The 24,305-nt window shown below is 35.4% G+C and overlaps 1 protein-coding gene across 7 annotated transcripts in view; it reads left to right on the forward strand.

Moving 5' to 3' along the window:
* The window catches only part of DDX60 (DExD/H-box helicase 60), a 52,780-nt gene that overhangs the window by 25,690 nt on the left and 2,785 nt on the right, over positions 1-24,305 (forward strand). For all 7 annotated transcript variants that reach the window (XR_014583304.1, XM_083833541.1, XM_083833540.1 and 4 more), the window contains 20 exons: positions 741-896; positions 1,928-2,077; positions 3,066-3,185; positions 5,617-5,712; positions 6,397-6,512; positions 7,042-7,187; positions 7,361-7,470; positions 7,571-7,675; positions 7,756-7,884; positions 8,697-8,824; positions 11,397-11,555; positions 12,603-12,747; positions 14,271-14,423; positions 15,014-15,118; positions 16,379-16,579; positions 17,706-17,810; positions 19,251-19,392; positions 19,975-20,096; positions 21,239-21,386; positions 23,578-23,720. Coding sequence is in view for 6 of the 7 variants with exons in the window: in XM_083833541.1 (XP_083689667.1) it covers positions 741-896; positions 1,928-2,077; positions 3,066-3,185; positions 5,617-5,712; positions 6,397-6,512; positions 7,042-7,187; positions 7,361-7,470; positions 7,571-7,675; positions 7,756-7,884; positions 8,697-8,824; positions 11,397-11,555; positions 12,603-12,747; positions 14,271-14,423; positions 15,014-15,118; positions 16,379-16,579; positions 17,706-17,810; positions 19,251-19,392; positions 19,975-20,096; positions 21,239-21,386; positions 23,578-23,720 (2,679 nt within the window). In the remaining variant the exon portion in view is untranslated. The remainder of the gene's footprint in view (positions 1-740; positions 897-1,927; positions 2,078-3,065; positions 3,186-5,616; positions 5,713-6,396; positions 6,513-7,041; positions 7,188-7,360; positions 7,471-7,570; positions 7,676-7,755; positions 7,885-8,696; positions 8,825-11,396; positions 11,556-12,602; positions 12,748-14,270; positions 14,424-15,013; positions 15,119-16,378; positions 16,580-17,705; positions 17,811-19,250; positions 19,393-19,974; positions 20,097-21,238; positions 21,387-23,577; positions 23,721-24,305) is intronic.

Here is a 24,305-nt window from a genome sequence, read left to right on the forward strand (position 1 = left end):
CTAAAAAGAGCCTGGCTCCGTCCTCTCTGCAGGCTTTCTTGAGGTATTTGTACATGTTGATGAGATTCCCCACAAGCCCAGGCTGAACGCAGCCCTGAGTGACCTGATCTGTTTGCACCTACTTTTAGCAGGGAGTTGGATTAACTGATATTCAGCTATCCGTGCCAACCTAAATTATAATGTGATTTTCTGATATTCTGGTATATGTTGTAACGTGGAAGGCTTTGCTAAACAACTTTCAAGATCAGATGGTGTAACCAAACATGTACACGAACATTGAAATTTGTTATGTCTTACGGTATACAGGTGCTGCTTAAAAATATAATGCTTTACAAAAATTGGGATCACAATCTTCATATTGAGTTTCTTTTCACAACTTTGAGTCATTGCATAAAGTGTCAGGGCAGGCCCAAGAAAAGGGAAATATAGGATGAGAAGGATCTAGCAGGTGATAGCTCAGAGAAGCCAAGCTCTGCCTTCTAGCCAGTTTCATAAGCTCTTCTGACAACAAAACCATCAAAAATGAGGGTTACTGAAAACATATTGTTTACAGAACATAGTAGTCTCCTTTGAACAGATACAAGCTTATACAAAGCTATATAAGAGAAAATGTATTTTAAAATCACCTGCATTTTCATATATTGTTTTAAAGCTTTCAGAGTTCCAGAGCAAAAGATGTGCCATTTTCTGAATCTCTTGCTAGTTTGCAAACCAACTTGAAATTTATTATGACCTTATAGGTTAGAGAAAAAAGTGATGGTGAGAATACAAGTAGATATGCTATTGAGGTGGGACCAGTTCGCTTCCAGCTGCAATACATGGACTATTATTTGCTCAGAGAAGAGAGAAATGATCCAGATCCCCGAGTGGAAAATTTCATACCAGACACTTGGCAGGTAATGAGACACAAACCATTTGTATGTAAAGTTATTGGAAATGGCTTTTTTTTCTTCATTTTAAAATACATGTGATTCTACCTCTTGCTAAAAATAGTGTTTCACTAAGGTGAACAAATTCAGAAGATCATTTTGGATGGTATTCCATGTTCTTTCTAACCTGAGAGCTTTTCTACTGAGAGCTTTACCCAAGGAATTCAACATAAGAAATGCCAAATCCATGGGATTTCACTGTTTATCATAATATTTAATGGTGATAACCCCCCGTTTAGGTAATCTCTGATTACCTAATCTCTAATCATCTTCTACTTATTGCTGCTTAAAGAGTGAACCATACTACGAATTGATAATAACTTTTCTGTTTAAAGCACAGTAGGTCTAACTCGGGTCTGTCTGTTATTGGACTGGAGAGACCAGCTGAATTTTCCATCTTGTGTGACCACATCTGGAAAACAGATACTTGCTTGAGAAGCACCTTTGAACTCAGCATATATGCTAATATAGAAAGATAGTGTTAATGCTACTTATTTCTCCCTTCTTGTACCATTCCTCCCCTTCCTTCTACAGACCTATTTAAAGTGAGAGAAAGCATGGAGGAAGACAGTAATAGGAAGAAAACAAATTTATTAGTGTATGCTAAGAGCAGAAGAGAAATTTGGACAGTATTGCTATAACTATAATAATGCAAGAAAAAATTACTGCATTTTATAAAACAGTGAAGTTTTTGTATCTAAATTGTACACTGCCGAGTTAACTTTTTTATTTTGAAAATGTCCAGTTTCGGACTGTAAGTATTCTGGTATCAAAATCTCAGGCCAAATAATTGAAACAAACAAGTGGGAAGTTGTAGTTCCTTTTTTTTCCCACTAACAGTTTGAGAAAAGAATACAGTCATAAAACTTCTAGGTTAACTATGACTTCCCCTAGTCTAAAATCAGCAAAAATTAAGGGCAAAAATAGAGACATTTTCACAGGAGCAGCTAGTTCACTCAATGAGAACTTCTTAACAAGACATTTTGCTCTTCTCTTAGCGAGAACTTCTTGATGCTGTTGATAACAATGAGTCTGCAGTGATAGTTGCTCCCACTTCATCGGGAAAAACATATGCATCATATTATTGCATGGAGAAAGTTCTGAAAACGAGTGATGACGGAGTAGTTGTGTATGTTGCTCCTACAAAGGTAAGGCTACATCCTACTACATATTCTGTATGTCTGACTGTGATATTTTTCAGTATGATTCTGAAAACATTTGGGGTGATTTATTGTACAGATTTAGTTGATGTATGTCTTTTTTATTAGAAACATGTAATTAAGCATGCTTACAAAAGATCTGCAAAATATTTAAGTTCATGTACAGTTCTTTGACTGTTTATATAGCTATTTTAAGGTCAGAAACATTAATGCATAGAAAAGTGCTAGAAGTAGTGTTAGGTAAAGGTGACAGTGCCAAAAGCCTACAGACTTGGTGAAAGTAATATTAAAACAGAACAAAAACCTATTTTTCCAATTGAGTTCACCATTAGATGCTTCAAGAGAACTTGTGAAACTCTAAGCGTCTTTGGGATATTTTTTAATGAGTGTTTTATCCTTTTTTTTTTAGTTAGAAATTGACTTAAGAGCTGACCCAATGTTTTGATTTCTTCCAAAACTTATTTTAAGTAATGCAAAGTTTGAATATGGAATATGGAATTACATGTGCTATTATTGACTAATTTCTTTGGATTCTTTTCTATAAGTAAAATATATATATATATTTTTGATATGGCAAAACAAAATGGGCATCAAATTCATACTTTCATTTGAATATCAGAGTCTGGGTGCACAAATGTATTTTATACCTGCAGGCCTCAGGACTCTGATGTCATTAAAGTGTTTGTAGATACAGTTGAATGCTATAAAATAGTTACAATACAGAGTTAATACTATATAACCCACTTCACAGAATACTAGATTTCTTTGAAAACATTTGAGTATAATTGAACATCAGGTACCATTTCTGTTCAAAGTTAACACTGATAGTCTAGATTTAATAGAAGTGCTGCAATAGTATATTGCAGTCTAGTACATTAATATCAGTGCCAAAATTGAATACATTTGTATGCCTCAGAACATTGTATGCCTTTAGACATCCACTGTGTAGTTTTGTTAATGATCTGCTTTACTTAAGGCCCTTGTAAACCAAGTGGTGGGAACTATATACAGTCGGTTCACCAAGAAACTTCCAGATGGACTGGTGGTGTGCGGAGTCTTTACACGAGATTATCGTAATGATGTCATGAATTCTCAGGTATATTTTTGAGTGTTATAACACTTAAAAGTTATGACTTCTGTACTTCATCTGGCCTCTGAAATTTTTGTTAATTTTGATTATAACAATTGTGCCATTACTAAATAGAAAGTTGTGTTAAAATCTGTGTACTGCTTACCAGAAAAATTTTCAGTCTGTGGCATACAACCTTACCTATTCATCTTTTGATTACTTGCTCTGGTTAGAAGAAGAAACATTTAATTCCTTTGGTCATAAGCATACAGCAGATGTAAATGCAGACAAATGAAAGAGGTGCTCTTTTTTTCCCATTCTTTTCCTGAGTGTCTGACATTTACTATTATTTATAAACATTGATGACATCAACTGATTGTAAAATAGCACTGTCTGATGGATTTTCTTTTTGATCTTTAAGGATCCATTTTCACTAACCACCAGGGTTCAAAATCGCTTGAGCTCTTGATGTGTCTTAGTTAGGTCCTAGAGTTCAAACTGAAATGTAGGCAAATCTTGGAAATAAATTAGGTGGACCATCTCAGAGTTGGAAAATAGTGTGATATCAGAAAATCAGATGATAATGTAAAATCCTGATATAGATAAAAGTAAGCTTAATATGTATAATAGGTATAGTATGACACTTCTGTAAGCTGTTAACCTTTTATAAGCTTTGTTAGTAAAAGATAAACTGAAAATGAACCTTTGTTAATCTCTCAGCATTGTTGTCCATGTTGTTTCCTTTCATGCGTTGCTTCTCTGGCCAGCAATCTTTCATTCCTAAGTAGTATCACTTAAAAATGAATAAAATAAATACAACTTGCTTACTGATTTTAAGAATGTTCTAGACAGTCCTGCCTGTTAATACCTCTACTGAAAATCATGAACTCATACGGGTGGGTAGAGTTGGGCTTCTAGCAGCCACTCTTGTTCATTGTGACTGTAACCTTCGTTGCAAGGTGAATCAACCTAGGTTAATCATAAAATGGTTAAGGTTGAAAGTAGTGACCTCTGGAGATCATTGTGTCCAACCCTCCTTCTCAAGCAGGGCTGCCTAAAGCCAGTTCTCCAGGACCATGTCCAGGTGGCTTTTGAATATTGGCAAGGACGAAGACTCCACCAGCTCTCTGGGCAACCTGTTCCAGTGCTCAGTCACCCTCACAGTGAAAAAAGTGTCCTTATGTTCAGACAGAGCCTCCAGGGTTTTAATTTTTCTCTGCTCTCTCTTGTCTTGTCACTAGACACCACTGAAAAGAGCTCTGTCTTCTTTATGACCCTCTCTTCACATTTATATACATTGAGATCTTTCCTGAGCCTTCTCTTTAGGCTAGACAGTCCCAGCTCTTTCAGCCTTTCCTCACAGGAGATGCTCCAGTCTGTTAATCATCTTAGTGTGTCTCTGTCCGACTCTCTTGAGTATATGCATGATTATCCTGTACTGGGGAGCCCAGAACTGGACCCATCACTCCAGGTGTGGCCTCATCAGTGCTGGGTAGATGGTAAGGATCACCTCCTGTGCCCTGCTGGCAATACTTTGCTTAATGCAGCCCATACTGTTTGCCTGCTTTGCTGGAAGGGCATGTGGCTGACTCGTGTTCAACTTGGCATCCATCAGGACTCCTAGGTCACTTCCTACAAAGCTGCTTTCCAGTTGGGTGGCCATCAGCAAGTGCTGGTGCCTGGGGTTGTTCCTTCCCAGGTGCAGGGCTTTGCACCTCCCCTTGTTTAACTTCATGGGATTCCTGCCAGCCCATTCCTCCAGCCTGTTGAGATTCTTCTGGATGGCAGCATCACCCTCTGGTTTATCAGCCACTCCTCACAGTTTTAAGTCATCTACAAACTTGCTGAGGGGTATACTCCATCCATCATCCGGATCATTAACTAAGATGTTAGACAGGACTGGACCCAGTGCTGTTCCCTGGGGTACGCTGCTAGCTACTGGCTTCCAGCTAGACTCAGTACTACTGATTTCTCTGGGACTGGTTATTCAGCCAATCTGCTCATCTGGCCCACACTTCAACAGCTTGTGTATGAGCATCTTATGGGAGACAGTGTCAAAAGCCTTATTGTACGCTAGGCAGACAATATCCACTGCTCCCTCCTCATCTACCAGCTGGTCTTTTCATCATAGAAGTTTATCAGGTTGGTCAAGCACGACTTCCTCTTGGTCAATCCATGCTAACAACTCCTGATGACTTCCTTGTCCTTCATGTACCTGGAAATGGTTTCCAGGATTAGTTGCTCCATCACTGTCCCAGGGATCAAAGCGAAGTTTACCAGCCTGTCAGTTTGCTGTGTCCTTCTTGCCCTTCTTGAAGGTAGAAGTGAGAAATTAATTTTTGCTCATCTTGAAATCAAATACATATTTTAAATTCTTTTTTCAATATAGAATCTATTCTGTTATATTTGATCAGCCAATTTATTTGAAAATAATGCTTTACAAACCTTTTTTTCGTAGATACTAGTGACTGTGCCTCAATGTTTAGAAATCTTGATGCTGTCTCCTCGTTGCCAGAAATGGGTCAAACGGATACAATATGTTATATTCGATGAGGTAGGCATCTTTCAGTAATAATCAATTTAATAAATTTAAGGGGAAAAAAAAAGGCAGAGGAAAACTATCAATAATTAAATTTTTCACTGCATGCATTATTGCTGGTAAAAATCAACTTTGAGAACTATTACTTCAGACTTGCTTGCTTTTTCATGTTAGCTAATAGTCTTAATATGTTCCAGTGCAAGAACTTAAAACTCTGATAGTCCTGAAGAGGACATACTGTTCAGTCAGAGCTACCAGGAATTTCCCTTATTTCTCTCAAGCCAGTCAACTGAAAAACTAAAGTTCACCACTGTAGTCTTAGTGGTGAAAATGAAGCCTGGAGGTATTCCAGGTTTCAATCATAGACATATCCCTTCATGAGATGTTTGTCGGTCTTTTGAGGGCAAAAGCAGTGTTTAATATTGCTAAATTTAAAATTTGTACTGGATTCTTTCTTGTATATCAACTTAATTTCTAATGGATGTCAGTGAATATCTAGGGTACAAACAGTGAATGTAGTATTGAAGTTAGTATAGTCTAATTCACTATCCAGTGAATTTGCAACATAAGAATTATTCAGTACAGATCTTGCCAACCTTTTTGATTTTAGCAAAACATAAAACAGCTCCTGTTTTTTGTGTACTTTGATAAGGTAGGTTTCTTACATTTCTTTTTTTATCCTTTTTCCCAAAAATATAGGTCCATTGTCTTGGTAGCGAAATTGGAGCAGAGGTTTGGGAGCATCTTCTGGTAACAATTCGGTGTCCGTTTTTGGCTCTCTCTGCTACTATCAGTAACCCAGAACACCTAACTGAGTACGCTTGGAATTTTTGTCATTCAAAAGAGCATATTTAAATTGGATATGAACTATTGATATGAACTGATGGGTATGAACAATTACGATTGAGAGGCAACAGATTTGGAATTATACTGTTTTATGTATTATATACATATAATTGACACCAAACAATTTTGTAACTCTTAACTCTCTGTAATGAGAACAGGCATTCATTCCTATTCTTTCAGACCCTCTAAGAGAGCTGGGCAGAGGTGTTCAGGAGTTTTTTGCATCTATTTGATTTGCCAAAACCTGATAAGCATACTTACCCATCATCAGTCAAGGAAGACACCTGTCTCTGTATGTATAATTATGGTGTGATTTCACATTTATGAACTGCACCCTGGGATAAACTGGAGAAAATTGCACTGAAAATGGTGAGAGGGGGGACTGGAAATTCTATAGGAGAAACAGAGCAGAATGTAGTACTTCATCTATTATAGTTGTATCAGTTTTCAAAAAAAATATTTTTTACAGCTTGGCTTTATTTTATTCTTGAACTGTAGGTGGTTACAAAGTGTGAAAAGGTATTGGCAACGTGCTGAGAACACGATAGAAGAAAGCCCTACCAGCTCTGAAAAGAATTCTACAAGAAAACTTAAAGTGAAATCTAAAGTAAAAGAACCAAAAAAATCATACCGTGTTAGACTAGGTGTGTATCAGAATGTTTTATAATAATAATAAATAAATTGTAGTGTCCTTCCCGCAAACACTTTGATCACACTGCGTGGACTTAAGCATATGTATGGTTTTTAAATAAAATCAAATCAAACTTCTTGCTTTTTAAAACCAACGATGTATCATGACATTTTTGTCTCTTTGCAGTCCTGTATGGAGAAAGATACAATGATTTGGAAAAGTATGTGTGTTCTTCAACGGGTGGTGATTTTCTCATTGAACATTATCACCCATGTGCTGCATTAACAGTCAATCATGTAAGCATAGCACTGGTGTAAAAATAGTTTATCAACGGTTAAATTAAGTAATATGAATTCCATCAAAATGATTATTTTCTTTTGTTTAAAATCCTTGCAGATTGAGAACTATGGTATTCCTGCAGATCTTTCTCTGTCTCCAAGAGAGAGCGTTCAGCTTTATGACACAATGGTAGAAGTCTGGAATGAGTGGCCGAGGGCACAGGTGGGTATACAGATCTGTGGACAGAATATATAAAAAGTAAATAGATAATTAATGCAGTGTTTTATATTGTTGCTTTCAAGGAGCTAGATCCTGAGGAGTTTGTCTCTTTCAAGAATAAAGTAGTAATAAAAAAGACGGATGTGAGGAAATACGAGCAGGAACTGAAGAAAGAGCTAAGCAAATGGATTGAACTTGGCCAAAGACAGAAGGTAACAGTTGTTAGAGGGGTGTGTTTTTAAGACTGTGTACAGCTGTAATGTAATGATTATACAGTAATATAACTAGACAATTATGGGAGCTTCTCCTCCCTAATTATTACTTATAAGTATTAGCTGCTGCTGTGCTGAAAGATAAGTGCTGATATTTGTGGCATTTCAGTAAGAATTTTCAAGGTTGTTTTCACAAGCTTCTCTGGGAATCATACTTCTGGTACTGCTGCGAGATTCCGATTTCTGATTCTTTTAGTGTACCTCCTACAATTAATGACAATATTGTACCACAATTCTGCTTCTTTAGCCTACTTCTTTTTCTTTTACTGATCATTTGAAACCTTCCCTGTAACCAAGGACAGAAGGTATGTTTCTATGTAAAAGACAGAAATTTAAGTAATGGACTTTAAATTGGAAGATCAAGTCCTTAATTAGAGGCCATATATTCCTATATCATAAATAGGTGTATGAGGAGGTGGTGAATAAAAAACAAGGAGACAATAAAGAATATTTGGGTAAAAAAAAAAAAAGCTTCTTGAAATCTGACGCTTGAATGTGAAAATATAATTGGTATGTTAGTAGTGCTTTATTATTTCCACTGCGATGGTAGACATGAATGCTACAGTGATTTACATTTTGAGTTCTTACTGAAGTCATTGTGTTCTGCAGACCTTTTAAGTCTGTAAACTATACGAGACCATGGTAGTTCTGCATGATTTAAAAAATCTGAGCTGATAGAAGCTGTCACAGGAAACTTTGCCTTCAGCCAGAAGTTTCTGCCATTAAAATCTCCTCAATAATATTTTGGTCAGGTATATGAGCTTCTGGATCACTTTAAGCCCCAACCTGTGGATTGCTCAGATCAGGAAAAATGGATGCAATTTGCATGCTTTGTTGAAAAATTGCATGAGATGGATAAATTGCCTGCCATAATTTTTATGTAAGTATTTATATTCCATGTGTTATGTGTGTATTGACTAGATTCAGAAAAATGGTATTAGAGATAAATATTGATATGGCTTGGCAAATTCCATTTATGTCCTTTTCTTATATTTGTTCTAAAGTTTGTGAAGTAAAGGCTTACAAGCTCTATCAATCTGTGTACCTTTGTGGGACTAAAGTTTTAGCTGAAGTAAAACTGGGAGTGATTGATTATTGCGTGGAAAGGTTAGAATCCATGCATGATACCTGAGGAAAATTATAATCTGAATCACATTAAAATGGGAGTTGGATTCTCTGTTGCTTTGCCCCAGTGTAATAAGTAAAAATTGTGCTGTTTAATTAGAGGTGCAAACAGTGTATGTTGGGGCAGATTTGCTAGGGAAAAGGGCAGAATGAGGTCCTATGAATATGTCATTTAACATGGTTTTAGTACAGAGCCTCTCACAACATTATCTTATATCCAGTAAAATGCATGAGTGAAACTTTTGCATATATCTGAGATGTATTTTCACAAAACATCAAACATGCATAACCTACTGATAATACCATTATTGTCAGTGATATTGCTAATATCAGTAAAATGGGCATGTTACCTCAATGCTTATCCTAATAATGAAAAGAAAGTACTTACCATTAAACAGTTGTCCAGTGCATATTCTCATTATAATAACACGTAGGAACAATCACATAAATGTGTTACATAAATATAAGAAGTTTTCTCATCTCAGTATGAAGCCTTGCCTTTCCTTGCTTTGAATAGTTAGGGGGAGAATGCTCTCTGGCATTTCAGTTCTTATGTGTTTGTGCTGGTTTAAAAAAAAAAAAAAGGCATTTCTATTTCTGAAAGAACTCTAGAAAGAAAGAAGCAAAAAAGTGTGCATACAGGTCAATGGTGCATCTCAAATGACTCTAATTGCTAGTAAGTTATTTCTTTTTATATTTTGAGTGGCAGTCTAGTTGCAAATTAATGCTATGGCTGATTTCCAGCTGAAGCCAACAGATTTCAAAAGCAGTCTTAGATATTTTTAATTCCTTCACATGAGTGATTTTAGAGCTGCTGTATTAACTGCATTGTCCTTTTGAGGCACTTAATAGGACGTTCCAAGGTGCTTCTCCTCAGGAGAGACAGATGAATAACTTACTCTCATCTACCCTGGAATGATGAGTCATTATAAATTTTTGGTGACCAATGACTCTTACAAGGGGCTGTGTGTAGAGTATGTATTCTCTTTTTAATAGACAACTGATAAATGATCATGGTGGGACAAGAACACATCACAGACCGGTGAACATGGATGCATAACCTAGATGTGAAGTTGGGGTGTGAGCTTGAGAAATCTATTATCTTATGTTTTAAGGCATAGGTATAGTGTAACTGCACTTCATAGACCTCCCCAATGTTGTAGTCAGACAAGGAACAAGCATCAGAAGGAATTTCAAAAAAAATAAATTTCTAGTTACATGTCCAAGTCCTGAGAATTTGTGATGGTGATGAAGGGGATGAGGAGCCCTCACAAGACGTAGATACTGACGTGGAGTAACAGATTAGTACTGGCAAGCTTTTTTTCCTTAAGCCTTTATTAATGTGTGAGGTTGGAAAGCTGTCACCCGTTGTGGTATTTTGTCAACATGGAATTAGTAAAGACTCCTGAGAGAGTATGTATCAGTGCTGTAGAAACCAAGTTGCTATTGCAGCTATTAGTGGTAGGGAAAGCAGTACCTTTTCTTTTCTTAAAGGTACCAGGGAAAGAAGTATGCTGGCACCATATTTGTACTTAAATGGCTGAATAAACTCTGTGATAAAGAGAACTTTAAATCACCCAGTGTGGGCTTCAGAAGAATCAGGAGTAAATGGAAAATGATTGCAGTGGAGATCTGTTACCTGTAAAGAAGTGAAAAGCTTAAGTTAAGAAGTTACCTCTGAGTCTTAAGACCTGTGTTTTGCCTTCACAAGGATAAAGTCCTTCCATTTTTGCTCCTGTTCTTGATGACTGCCAGATCTGAATGACTTGTGAGCATTCTAATGGATTAGGATGCAACTTCATGCCAGGTGTTGCCAACTCTTGTATGGTGATAGCTAACAGTCTCTTCCCACTACAATAAGAATTTAAAAAATGTTTTCTGACTGAGAAGCTGGAAGAGTCCCAGCTAAGCTAACAGTCCAGTATTGAAAAAGCTATGAGAAAGAACAGCTGTGTAGAATACCAAGAAAAACAGTCATTCCTTTTCAACTGGCTAGTAGAGAAGGATTAAATGATTTAAGGTACAGTCTATTTTATATGTATGTCCATGTGCCAACTTAGGGAAAGATAGGACTGTTTTCTGTAGATAATTAACTGGCAGAACCATTTTACATGTTACCACTCAGTTTTGAAATAATTGTAGTTTGAAAGTGAACACAGCCTATGACTTGGGGATCAAATAGCAATGATGCGCTTCTAATTATTAGAATTTACTGTAGTCAAGTAATAAGGCTGAGTATTATTGTAGCAGTATTACATACACGTACAAATAAAAATTTATATTAGCGTTCACCTAACTGATGTATATCACATATTATTTACTTCAAGATTTGGCTTAGATTCAGTGGAGCGTGCGGCCAATAATATATTCATCCATTTGATGGAAAAACGAAAAAATGAACAAGACCCTAAAGCCAAGAGGGAAATAGAGGACATAAAGGACAAACTAAGAAAAGTGAATAAATCACTAATGAAATGCAAGCCAAAGTAAGTATTGTAACAAAGTATTATGAAAAAGCTTATATATTATGACAGAGCAAAATTTTGTGGTAAGTTGTTTCTGGGGAATGTACCTTACAGCAGCATCCAGTTGTAATACAGTAGTCGCGGTTCTTCTGTGTGCTCCAGCAACCCACAGAATAGGAGCAGCTGCATGGTGGGTATCAATCAGCAATACCTAGTGCATAGTTAGGCAGCAGAGAGATAGCAGTGTGGCTGACACTGTGTAAAGTGTTTTACTACAGAATGAGGATCAGAGAGAAATTTGAGTATGCGAGATTGGTCAATTTGGAATAATCCAGTAATGAGGTGATATCGAGGTATTTGTTTCCCCCTTAGCCTTGAACTTTCTTGATTTTTGTGATCATAGGGTATAGATTTTTAAAGGCATTTAGGAATTAAATATGGATATAGTTACTAGGTTTGTTAGGAACACAAAGCACCATTTTTTTGCCCTCCTAATTGTGACAAATTGTAATGCATTCCTCAAGCATAATATTGTGAAGTAATGAACTTGGCTGACTTTAATGGTACTAAGTGAGAACTTGAAAATCCAGTAAGAATTTAGACACATACATGTACATTGAAATAGCATGAAAATCTGCTTCTAAATATTTTCCCTCTCTTCTCTCCAAATCCTTCCCTAAATCCTTAAAGTCAATGTCATTATTGGCAGTAAATGGATCACATTTCTCTTTTGTGTTAATTTTTTCTACTGTGTAATACTGTTAGCTTACTAATTTGTTAAACAGTGGTATTAATGATTGCTGTCCTCATCTTCCTTCAATTTTCCTTGTCACCACAATTACTCATCTGTACTTCATCCAGAATTATTTGTTATTTTGCATGCAAGCCAAGACAAAATGAAGCTGTTAGCATTATGAGTAAATCTACTTCAACAGATCTATCTACACGTTTGAGCCTACAGTTTAAAAGGGAATGCATCTGCAACTTTTAGAACACACAGAATATATTAAAATAGAGAAATATATGTTAATTACAGAACTAATATTTTTTATTGTATATTTTATACAGTGATACTAAAAAGTTGAAACCCAGTAAAATGGAAAGCATAATACAACTTTTGACTATGAAAAAAGAGTTACAGAAAAGACTTGAAAAGCTTAGTGTGATACCTTCTGCGTGTACTTACGCTGATCCTAAAGCAGTAGATGAAGATGTAAGTAACTCGCTGATACTTACAACGTGTTTTTGGTTTTGTATGTCTAAAATGCTTGAATTTGTGCAAAATTTCATAAGACATCAATATGTGATGCATTTGTATTCACTGACTTCATGAAGCATTCTGAATTCGATTCCAAGTCTCAATCTTAAATAACCTTGTTTTTAAGATGTACAGAGAACTTTCATTCCACCAAATAAAAAGATATTGACTTGTTCTTGTGGGATATACATGACAACTAATTCATTTCCATGAAATAGTAGTAGTGCAATTCTGTTACTTGTTGATTCAGGTTTCAGACTCATATTTTCTGAATCATTAGCATAGGCTATATGTCACCTCTCTGTGTGAAAGGTCTATATAGACCTTTCTGAACCCTTCATATCATATGAAAATAGCAAACAAATTATTTTAGGCCCTAAAAGTTCTAGTCTCCACAAAGCAAAGTTTTCCATGTTCTTAAGCACGTTTATGCCCCCTAAGGAAGGAAAAGCTCAGAAAAGCACTGAAAGTCTGCAGGTGTCTATCACCAATATTAATGCATATATTTGTATACAAAATAATTAAGGAATAATTTATGAAGGAGATTTATATGATGTAGTTTCCATCAATAGTGGGTGAATGGGCCTTGATCCCCTTTGGTCTAAAGTTCCTGAAAATGACTCTGGTTCACATAGTTGTCTCTCCATTGCTTTTGTTTAAATAAAAAAAAAAAAAAAGTAATTGTGATACATACTTTTTAATTCAGAGAAATGATGTTCAAAAATTTGAAGTGTCTTGGTAATTCTTTGTGCTTATTGTTACATCTCTAGAAGGACAGGTAAATGTGTATTGGGACCAAATGTGAAAATTCTCATGATTCCTATCCTGGGAACTTGGGATCCCAATGGCATTTTTAGACTTTTGTCAGCCAGCATCAAAAGAGTATTGCTTTCCCACAGGGTGCACATGGGTAAAAACAGTGAAGAAGTAGTTTGGACTTTTGGAACAGATGGCATTTAGCTACAGTGTGAAGTTCAGAAAACAGTGAAGAAGCTTACTTTAGTGCTATTTCTGAATTTGGGAAAGGGAAGCTCATAACTGTGTAGTGAAATGGTACCAAGGGGGGATGACAAACAAAAGCAAAAGAGTATAATCTTTGCATAGCTACTTTGCAATTTGTTCAGAGGTAGTGGCATGGTGTACATGGTCATAAAGCCGTGTGTTGAGTAGAAAAATTAAGGACGTAAATTTGCCGTGTCTGCTTGCAACTAGCTGCATGATTTGAAGATTGGGACTGTGTAATGGCATTTTTTGCAAAAGTGAAAAAAAGTGATAGTGTATAAAAATATACCGAAGTGCCTGGATTTATGGACATAATGAAGCTACTGATGGTATACATCTAGTTATGTACTTCGAGCTTCAAGTTTACTGAAGATCTTAAACAGATATGTTTCTCTGTAGCACTTGGAACTTTTATTCTGTTTTCATTGACAATACCTGGTTGTGGTTAATACTTAACATTTCTTTTTTATTTGTAGACTTTGAGGAAGATTTTTTATCGACTTAGGTTTGAGAGAAAGGGTTACCTTCAGGAAATGCTGGCACGGAGGGGCATTGGGTATCATCATGGATCTATGGCCATAAAGCAGAGACAAGCAGTGGAGATGCTTTTCAGACTGGGATATATCAAGGTTGATAAATCAGGATCAGTCCTTCTTTCTTTTTCCTTTTATTTTCTCTATACATGTAATTTAAAATGTCTAGTGTACCTTTCATCAGTGGTAGAATATATTGCATTTGCTTTATCATGCTCATTCTTGAAACGTTGATATGAAGGTTTCCAAATTAATAAAATGAACTAAATGAATTGATAGCTGTAGAACTTAATTTCTAACTAGGAGTTACTGTCCTTCAGATTAGCATCTGAACAGTTAAAAGATGTTGACCTGAAAGAACTAAAAGTGTTTTAGTGAATTGAACTATATAGAACCATGATACTTTGTACTCTTTTGATAGAATATTATTTCCATTTGTTCTTCATAAAAGATGTGGTATAAACTTTCAAGATATAAAAGTTTCTAACTTTATATGCGTATATAATAACTATGTTTAAACAGTGAAATTCATGTATTATCATAGCTCTGTTAAATTAGTCAGATTAAATTTTAGTCCTATGAAAAACAGTAGTAAAATTCCTGTTGATATAAGCTGGATATTATAGGTTTTTCAAAATTTGGTATTACCATTTCTCATAGAAATACTCTTGTTCGATACTTTATAGGTCGTCACAGCTACTTCAACACTTGCTCTAGGAATCAACATGCCATGTAAATCTGTTGTCTTTGCTGATGATTCTGTCTTTTTGGATGCACTGAACTACAGACAGGTATGGAAATAGAATGCTTGCAGTTTCTATTACAAGCACAAAGTAGCTGGCATCACACAAATTCAGAAAAATGTCTTTTACATATACTTCTGGATATGTTCTGAGTTTTAGCTGTTTACTTTGGTGACAATAATAATTTTAGCTAGTGTGATTTTACTGATGTTTCAGAACTGACAACCCACAAACAACGTGCATAGTCAAGACCTGTTTCAGCATTGAAAATATTGCAATTGCTCACTGAGTTAGTGGCATAGACTTGGTTTTCAGTTATGAGAGTCATTAGAGAGAAGTTCTTTGTTCTAGACATTTTTTGCACATGTGAAAAATATGCTGTAAGAACATTCAGTGGGGATGTAGCAAAGAGAAGAAAGATTGCTGACTAGATTAATTAGGACATTTGAGTTAATTCTGTTGTGGAATGCAACATGGTACTATGTGCAAATGCAGTAACACAGAATGCCTCAAGTCATGTGACAATTTACTGGGTAGGCTGAGAAACATTAGACTCTTCATTAGCCTCTGTTCCCTGCTTTTCTGCTTCTTTTCAAACCTGTATTTTAATAAAGTACTGCAAGTTTGCCTCTGGCTCAGGACCATGTCAGCCAGATGCTGCTAATAGCGTCACCTGACAGGTAGCTCTCAAAGTCAGAGAGCGAGTGGATTTGTGCAGCAATGAGACTTATGTGCATATCCCTTCTACTGTGCATAAATGATATGACTGCAGCTTTGTCACGTTGTCTGGTACAAGGGGAAAGTACTAGTACAGGTCTGGCACAACAGATCTGATGAAGAAGGGATGATCCAAGCGAGGGAATGCACCTTTAGGTAACTTCCCTGTGCTCTTACTCATATTCTCTGCTCTGCATTCATGCTGAAGCTCCCTCTGCCCTAGAAATAATTCAAAGCTAAATGTAACTTGAAAGTGAAGCTGATATATAGGTTTTAAATAAAGTATAAATTACCTTGAAGAAATACAAATATTAAAAAGATGTGTGAGACCGTAAGTATCCTTTCCAACGTTTAGGTCCTGTGACAAATATGCGAGTTCATGAATATAAGGTAAAAGAAAAAAAAAAAACACACTTTAAACCAGCTATATCTTAAATACAGCACATTTTTGCACACATTACTTGAATAATTTTGCATAAATACCTTATTAAGATTGTGTAGATGGTAGCAGTATATACAACTTAGGTGTATTTTATCTAAAATTTTAATAATGTTGTTATTTTAATAATAATACAAAGATTTTATTCTTAGATGTCAGGACGTGCTGGAAGACGGGGACATGATATGATTGGAAATGTGTTCTTCTATGATATACCACTGCCCAAAGTTGAAAGACTTATCAAATCAAATGTACCTCAACTGAAAGGCCAGTTTCCTCTGACTATTACCTTAATACTGAGACTCATGCTGTTGTCTGCGAAGGCTGATGACAAAGCAGATGCCAGTGCAAAGGTTTAATATTTTTTCATAGTATAATTTAATTAATTCTTACTCAGTTTAATTGAACAATATCTCCTTAACATGAGTTATGCATTTCAAAACTAAGCAATCTGTCTCCAAATGAAATCTCATACACTCCTATACTGTATCTAGTACCTGTAACATCTTCTCTGATGTATTGCACTGTCCATTTTCATGCATTTATTCGTTGCAATAAATATTATTATCCAACAGAATGCTACTATCAGGAAGGTATTTTTACTCTGACTCTTGTATACAATTTTTGCATTAACTTGGAGAATCACAAAATCTTCCCATATTTAAAATTTCAGCTTTATTTGAGGAAAAGATGTGAACATATCTTTCTGTAGAGAAGAGGGAGCTATGAATTCCTATCTCAATTGAAACAAAGCGAAAATGCCACGTATTACTCACTTGTTGAAATCAGTGCACAATCCATCAGCATGAAATCCATCATCTCTGGAATCAAAAATTGTTATTCTTGCCATTTAATGTAGTGACTTAAGTAAATTAAGTAAACAGTCTATGATTATGATTACAAACTTCTCAGAGATCTCCTCTTGTAATTGTTCAGAAACTCTTACATCCAGCTGATCTGTTTCTCTAGATCCATTCCAGCATATAGACATTTTTAAGGACTCAAGGAATTCAGGCATAAGCGCAGTCAACTTTTTAAGATAATAAAGTAAATTGGTAAACTGTGTTAAATATTTTAAATGGTATTAAAGTGTAAGGAATCATTTAATGGGGTTAGTTTAATGATGCAAATTTAATGGTTTTAATTTAATGATGCAAACTTATATTTAAATCCTTTTCCTATAGATCTGTATATGAATTTCATGTAATCAGCTTTACAAACCTCAGCATAAGTTTAGAAAATTAACATATACCTGACAGACAGAATGGACATTTTCACAAGCACTTCCAAGAATTAGGCATTCAATTTAAATAAATAAATAACAAAAATCCAACAGTACCTCCAACCTGACATTTCTAGCCTGAAAAGTGATTGATAAAATAAAGCATAAAAGCTGGATTTTGAATTTGTTTGCTTGTTACAATACAGACGTTCCCTTGCATTTCTAATTTTTTTTTTCTTTTTTGTTTGTTTGATCAGGCATTGTCAGTGTTGAAGCACTCACTGATGACTTTCAAAAACGAAAGACATGCTGAAATATTAAAAATTTATTTTATGTTTTCCTTGCAGTTTCTTATCAAAGAGGTATGTTTTAACTCATTCTGGATGTTTGTCTGTAAATACAGGTTTGCTTTTCTGAAATGTGCAGATTCTGAAAACATGTTAAGAACTCCTGTTTGTGTTCTCTTTCATTTAAGAACCATGTTTTATATATTACATAGAAATAGGCCATTTCTGCTGGAAACAAATTTAAGGAAACAGATTAAATTAAGGTGCTTTAAGTCCAGGGTTAATTCTGAGCTACTTATGCAATAAATTGGGAAAGTCTCATGGTATGGTCTATATGATCACACATTGACTAGGAAAATGAGTTGTGCGTTTATATTACATATACAGGTATTTGAAATATACATGGATTTGAAATGTTAGAGGTTTAAAATATACTAAAAATAACATAGTTTCCAAAACGTGGGGAGGAAATTATACCTCTAACAAAAATTTAGGAAATAGCTCCTAGGGAAAATTGAAAATTTGTGGTGTATCTCTCCATTGTAATAGTTTCAATTTAATGGATACCATTTTGGATTTTTTTTTGTGCGTAACATCCTTTTTAGCTTATAGCCCAGGCCTACAGACAGGAAGAGGCATAAATAATATGATTACATTTAAGAATCATCTGAGTCCAGTTTTCCCAGCATTGCTTCCAGTTAGAAGCCCAGTGGCTCTGCTCTGCCTCTGATGAGTGTCCCTTATGTGTGAAACCTGGAGTCTGACAATCCCATTGAAGAGAAATCCCATCTTCAAGTCAGTGTAAGGGCAAGATTAGTAATGTTTTCAAAAAGTTACAGTTAATTTAAGAACTGGTCAAAACAGGCTGATGTACCTTATATGCTGTCTCTAATATTTTTCTTAAGGAAGAGTATTTAAAAAAAGCAACTATAGAGAGTGATGGTTATCTAGGTACTCCCTCCTTTCTTACAGGGTGTGATGCAGAGTGTTCTCTGCCAGGACAGGTGTCATGGAACTTACAGCCTTTGATAGAGTTTTATTCCCTGAGTTTGTCCTGTTGTTTCTGTTTTTTTTTCTGTTTGTTTGTTTGTTTTGTTTTTGAAACTATAAAGGCTTTCAGCACCTTGACATCCTGCAGAACATATTTGACAGATCACTGCTTGTGTGCTTTTATCCCATTGAACATTTGGATTTTCTTGTTCGAATGAAAGTTGCATCAAATCTTTCTTTGGTGACTGTATGCACTTTGATTTGCAACATGGTCTAAATGGGCACTAAAACTATGAAGTCAGTAATTATGCTTTGCACCGGGAGATTAAGATTTCCTATGGAAATTCTCAAATAGTTGGTGACTTGTTTTTCAGTAATGACAAAGTTTTGGCTTTCATGGGGAACTGAGTAGGTACCTATGCATTGGGTTGAAGGACTATTCCTTTGAATGCCACTATTTTATATTTTTGTCAAATGCAATTTCATCTTTCACAACTAAGCTTATTTTGCTTTTAAATTAAATAGAGCTACTTGGATCAAGAAGGTAACCCCATGGGATTTGCTGGACTTGTGACACACTTACACTATCATGAACCTTCAAATTTTGTCTTAGTGAGTTTTCTTGTGAAAGGTTTGTTCCACAAATTGTGCCAGCCAATTAAGAAAGGTAAATAATATGCCATGCATCTTAAGTCTGTGGCAGCCTCTGTAACCCCAATGGTTCTAAAATTCTCTGGGTGCTTGCCTTCTTGCTACTGCTGCCTTTGCTGGCCTTCATCCCTATCTCGTTGGTCTGTGCCTATACACACTCTGCAAGTGCTTGTATTTTGTCTGAGAAAACCAACACGCATATGGCAATACTAATACCATGAACCTAAATGTACTGTTTGTGAAAAATTATGAGATAAAGAGAATGCTGTACATAGAAAAGTCCATTTGATCTGGAAAAATTAATAATCCTGACTCCAGAGCAAGATTTGAATGCCATGTAGTAAATAAGATGGATGACCACTCTGAATATCAACAAGTTAACAAAAGTACTACTGCTAATGTCATATTACATGAGTAAAATCCATTTTGTGCACACAAGCTGAAGTGTGTAAACAAATGCAAAACTATGTTGGATACTGTTCTTATAAACTCTCTTGACAATAGCAGCTGGGAGGGAAATGCCTGAATGGAAGTTATTTTAAGCAAACTGTTTTTGGTAAGTTTTCATATTTAACCCATGTGCCTACTGTTTTGACAGACTCAAATGACTTTTCAGATGATGTCCTGGAAAAGCTAGTGCTTATTCTAGCAAATCTGTTTGGGCAGAAGTATCTTCCGGCCTGCTCAATGACATTGAAACACAAATTTTACCAGTCCAAGGTAGAGAAATGATTGGTCTTTATTGTAACTTATGTTGTGTGCCACCTTAATGACTATGTTTCAATTTGTTGGCTAGTGTGTTGTCATTGTGGATGTACAATAGTCTGGTGGGTGATCAGCTAGCCGTACTTTCCGGATTAGGGCAAAGAAGCCTTGATACAACCATAGAAGTAGCGATTGTGTGTCACGTTAAATGAAAAGTACTGAATTATTCAAGAATTATTTGAAGATGATGTGTTACTGTCATATTTCAAAATCTAAAGTTATGGAAAACACAGTGTCTCTTTATACAATACAACCCAACTATATTTTTCGCCAAATGGGAGTTTACTTTCTTTTCCTCACTCTAATAGAATTCTGTCTTTTTCTAAAGAGCTGTAGCTTTTCTGCCAAGTACCAAAGACTCATAAGGACACCAGCATGCTCTGCAGTGCATGGCACCGTAGGCTTAGGGCTATCATTTTCCAAGAGCAAGATAGTATTGCTATGATGAACATTAATAGTAGCTGTGTACTAAGTTAACCCACCATGGGTATGGGCAGAAAGTGAAACACTTGTAACATACTCCTATTGTCTCTTTCATGCAAACCGTTAAAGCTTTGGCAGACACAGCTGTGGCTGGAAGAACAAAGGAATTTTTTTTCTGCCTGAAGATGCTTTTTTGTCCAGTTTCCAGGAAGCGTTCCAAGAAAAAATGTCACTAATTTATGAAAAGTGGCGAGTCACATAAGAGGGATTACTGGACTGCTGTGGCTAATGGCAGCAAAGTATCAGGGTCTGTCATGTTGTCAGGGAACCTTTTCAACACTGAGATATACAAAACGAGAGCTGGGAAAGGCAGCACTCCCAAAAGTCCCCTCTTAGCTAACTAATCATTAAATAATAAAACTGAGTACTCTGCAAGTAAAAATTCTAGGAATTTTTTTGTTTTCCATGTCTTTTTCTGCATGAAATTGATGTTCATCTTTCTTTAAGATCCACGAATCAGAATTCAGTCAGGCAGTCTGACAAATTGGGTTAAATTTGGAGCTGTAGTCTTCTTTCTACTACTGCCCTGTCTGTACTAATATCTTACGTATGCACCCATGTAGAACTTCTGGAGAAATTACCCAAATTAAACAATAAACTGCATGTTATTTCAGGTCTTCCTAGAAGATCTGCCAGAAGACTTTGCAGAAGCTGTAAATGAGTACAATGCCAAAGTTGAGGAAAATTTTGCTCATTTTCTTCTGACAACTGCCAAACTGGCAGATACGGAACAAGAATACAGACTTCCACTGTCAAAGACAGGTAGGAAGTTGGGGGGTGGGGTGGGAAGCATAGTCATTATTTATGAAATTGAGTATATTAGGAAAGGTTTTTTTTTTGGTAAAGGAAAAAAAGTGAGTTCAGACGTTAATAAAGAGATACAGTTTCGATGTTACTTTTGTTTTACAAATGTTGTATATAATATAGAAGTTGTGTACAGGAAAAGGATCACTTTAGTTGGTATTCTTTTATGAATTTATAGTGGAAATAAGGGGAATTCTTTTTAAATAATTTAAAGTTATTTTTAAAACTAATTTTTTAATAAACGCCTTTTTAAATATAATAATGAAGATATTTGTAGATGCCTGTGATGTGTGAATTGCTTTCAGTCTTAAAAAGGTTAGATTTTCAATATCTGAACAGCCTTAAGATTGAATTAACAGTTAAAGAACAGTATACCATGTGTTAAATCAATTAAGTTACTTATGCCAATAGATGCTGTCCAATGACCAGAGCAGTATGAAAAGACATTAGTATAAAATTACCAAGAGACATGGATTTTCACTGGGAGAAAAATATGTAACTATTATGTATAGTTACTTCCTGGACAGAAGATGTAAAAGCAATGCAATATACCACTATTGCCTACATCCTCTGAAAATAACACAACTTCAAACATATTTTTTCAATAAGGAAGCATTTAAAATATATCAGATAACTCTATTTATTCCTCCTTTTTTCCTACCTTGGTAGAGTGATTTTGTTAGTGCGAAAAAAGAAAAAAGCTAAGTTATCTTACAAGCTACCACATAAACAAGGTAAATCCAAAACAAGACAGAGTACTATACAGAAGACTGAGTACTACATAGCTTGAGATGGTAAATAGGAGTTTTCCATTTTTGTGCTTTGTTCTCCAATAGACAGCACGGGTAAGTGCTGCATGATGGTATCATGTAAGCAACAGTATAGCAAAACCTTGCTTTTTTATATTCAATTTAAGATTGCTTATTTTAACAATAGAGAGACCCCACACCTTGATACATTTTCTGAAAAAAATAGAAAATTAAAAGCTGTAAATCACAGAATGATGCTGCTCCAAATCAAGAGGAAAGTATAAGTACATGGACTGCCTTGCATTTTCAGGATACAAATTCCTTTATATATCTTAGTATTACAAGTGCTAATTTTATCCAGGATGTGAACCATGGAAATTGACTTTCCTCCTCTAATTTAATGGTAAAGTTTCATATTAAAATGAAAGATATAACATTCAGGCTTGGTTGTATTCTCCTCATTTTTTAAACTGTTTTGAAAGAATGAAATACATTGCATTAGATTCACAGAAAAAGAGATGCAAGATCAAACAAATGGTGGAAGAGACGTTTGGACTTACACCAACTTTGGGGTGAGACTGTGAAAAAAATATGCAAAATTGCTGTGATTTTTTTATGAATCACAGATTGTAGCTACAGCACACTTAACATCATACAAAACAGAAATTGTTGCAGTGTAAGGATTAAAAGTATTGCTAACAACTTGGAAAGAAAGAATAAGTTTTTACTTAGGAAAACAAACAAAAACACCTAGAAATACATTCAAAAAAAACCCCCACAAAACAGCCAGATCTTCTACACCCATCAATTGATAGTATAGGCAGACCACAAGCCAGCTGAAATGCCATTCTCTTGTAAACACAAATTTGTACCGGGTTGCATAAAGCAGAGTGCTTGTTAAGCCTGAACGTGGCCTCAGTTGAGTACACGTTCTTTAGATCACCATGCTTCATGGAAAACATTGGCTGGTAATCCAGAAGATAGCAGTAAAATCTATTACGGGTCTGTATTAAGACCTGTGAATACAGGTTGAAAAAACTGTTCTTCAATGCAGGATATAAAGTAAGTCTTCTAATACTAACATTCCATTGTTTTTGGCACAGCTGTGTATGGTGTTAGCTATTTTGCCTATGGCTGAGTTGAGGAAAAAGGTTTAAGTTACAAAGTGGTTTAGACTTCATTATATTCACTGCTAGTAAGCTTTTTCCTGTATACTGTGATCAGTCACTTAAAAGCTCTTAACAGAAGAAAAACATCTATTATGAAGGATTTAAGTTTAGATTAACTGTATTTCCTATCGTTGTCTAACCACACTGAAAATTTCTCTTCCAAAATTCATTGCGGGAAGGCAGCACGTGTCTGCATTATAGCTTATGTTGTATTTCAATCTTCCCATATAGATTTTACATCTAAAAAATGGCATGGCTCTGAACTAGCATCTTATTTGATGGACAACACCAAACGCGTATCTGCTATCTCACCTTTTGCGTGTTTATCTGGAATGGTTGACGATGATCTATTTTATGCAGAGAATGTTAATAAAGTAAGTTACTTTTCACGGGGGGTAGAAATTTATTAGTCTAATAAAAATATTTACTACAATCTTCTTGCCTCTGTCTGTCATGAAGACAGTATACTCAAGTGTTTCTCTTTAGGAGAAACAAGTTGAAGAGTCTCAAAAAAGAAACAGCACTGAGTAGCAACAAATTATCACAATGCGAAACACAGAATAGGTAGATGTAGAAAAAAAATCCATAAATAGTTTGTTTTCTTGCAAGACTCTGGTTGGTTCCTTTCAGCTCTCAGTTAAATTACTCTAAAATTATTTAAATTATTAATTTGAAGCTAAATAGCTTCAAACCATATTCACAGATTGCTTTTCTTCACTTTTTTTTTTTTAAATCAATCACACAGTAGTCTCAAGGATCCTAGTAAAGGTATGTGTTATTGCATTGATAATTTCCTTCTTTACTCAGTTCAGTGATTGTTATCTAACATGAATTAGGTAAACTGTAATAGAAATTGGTATGTTTACTGTTAGCTTGCATTTTGCTGTTACCTTCTGCATGGGTTTTGTAGCATTAGGGCATTACCACATAACAGATAATTAGGATCAGAATTAGAAAAA

Source organism: Anser anser (assembly GCF_964211835.1).
Source record: "Anser anser genome assembly, chromosome: 4".
In the NCBI taxonomy this organism is placed as follows: domain Eukaryota; kingdom Metazoa; phylum Chordata; class Aves; order Anseriformes; family Anatidae; genus Anser; species Anser anser.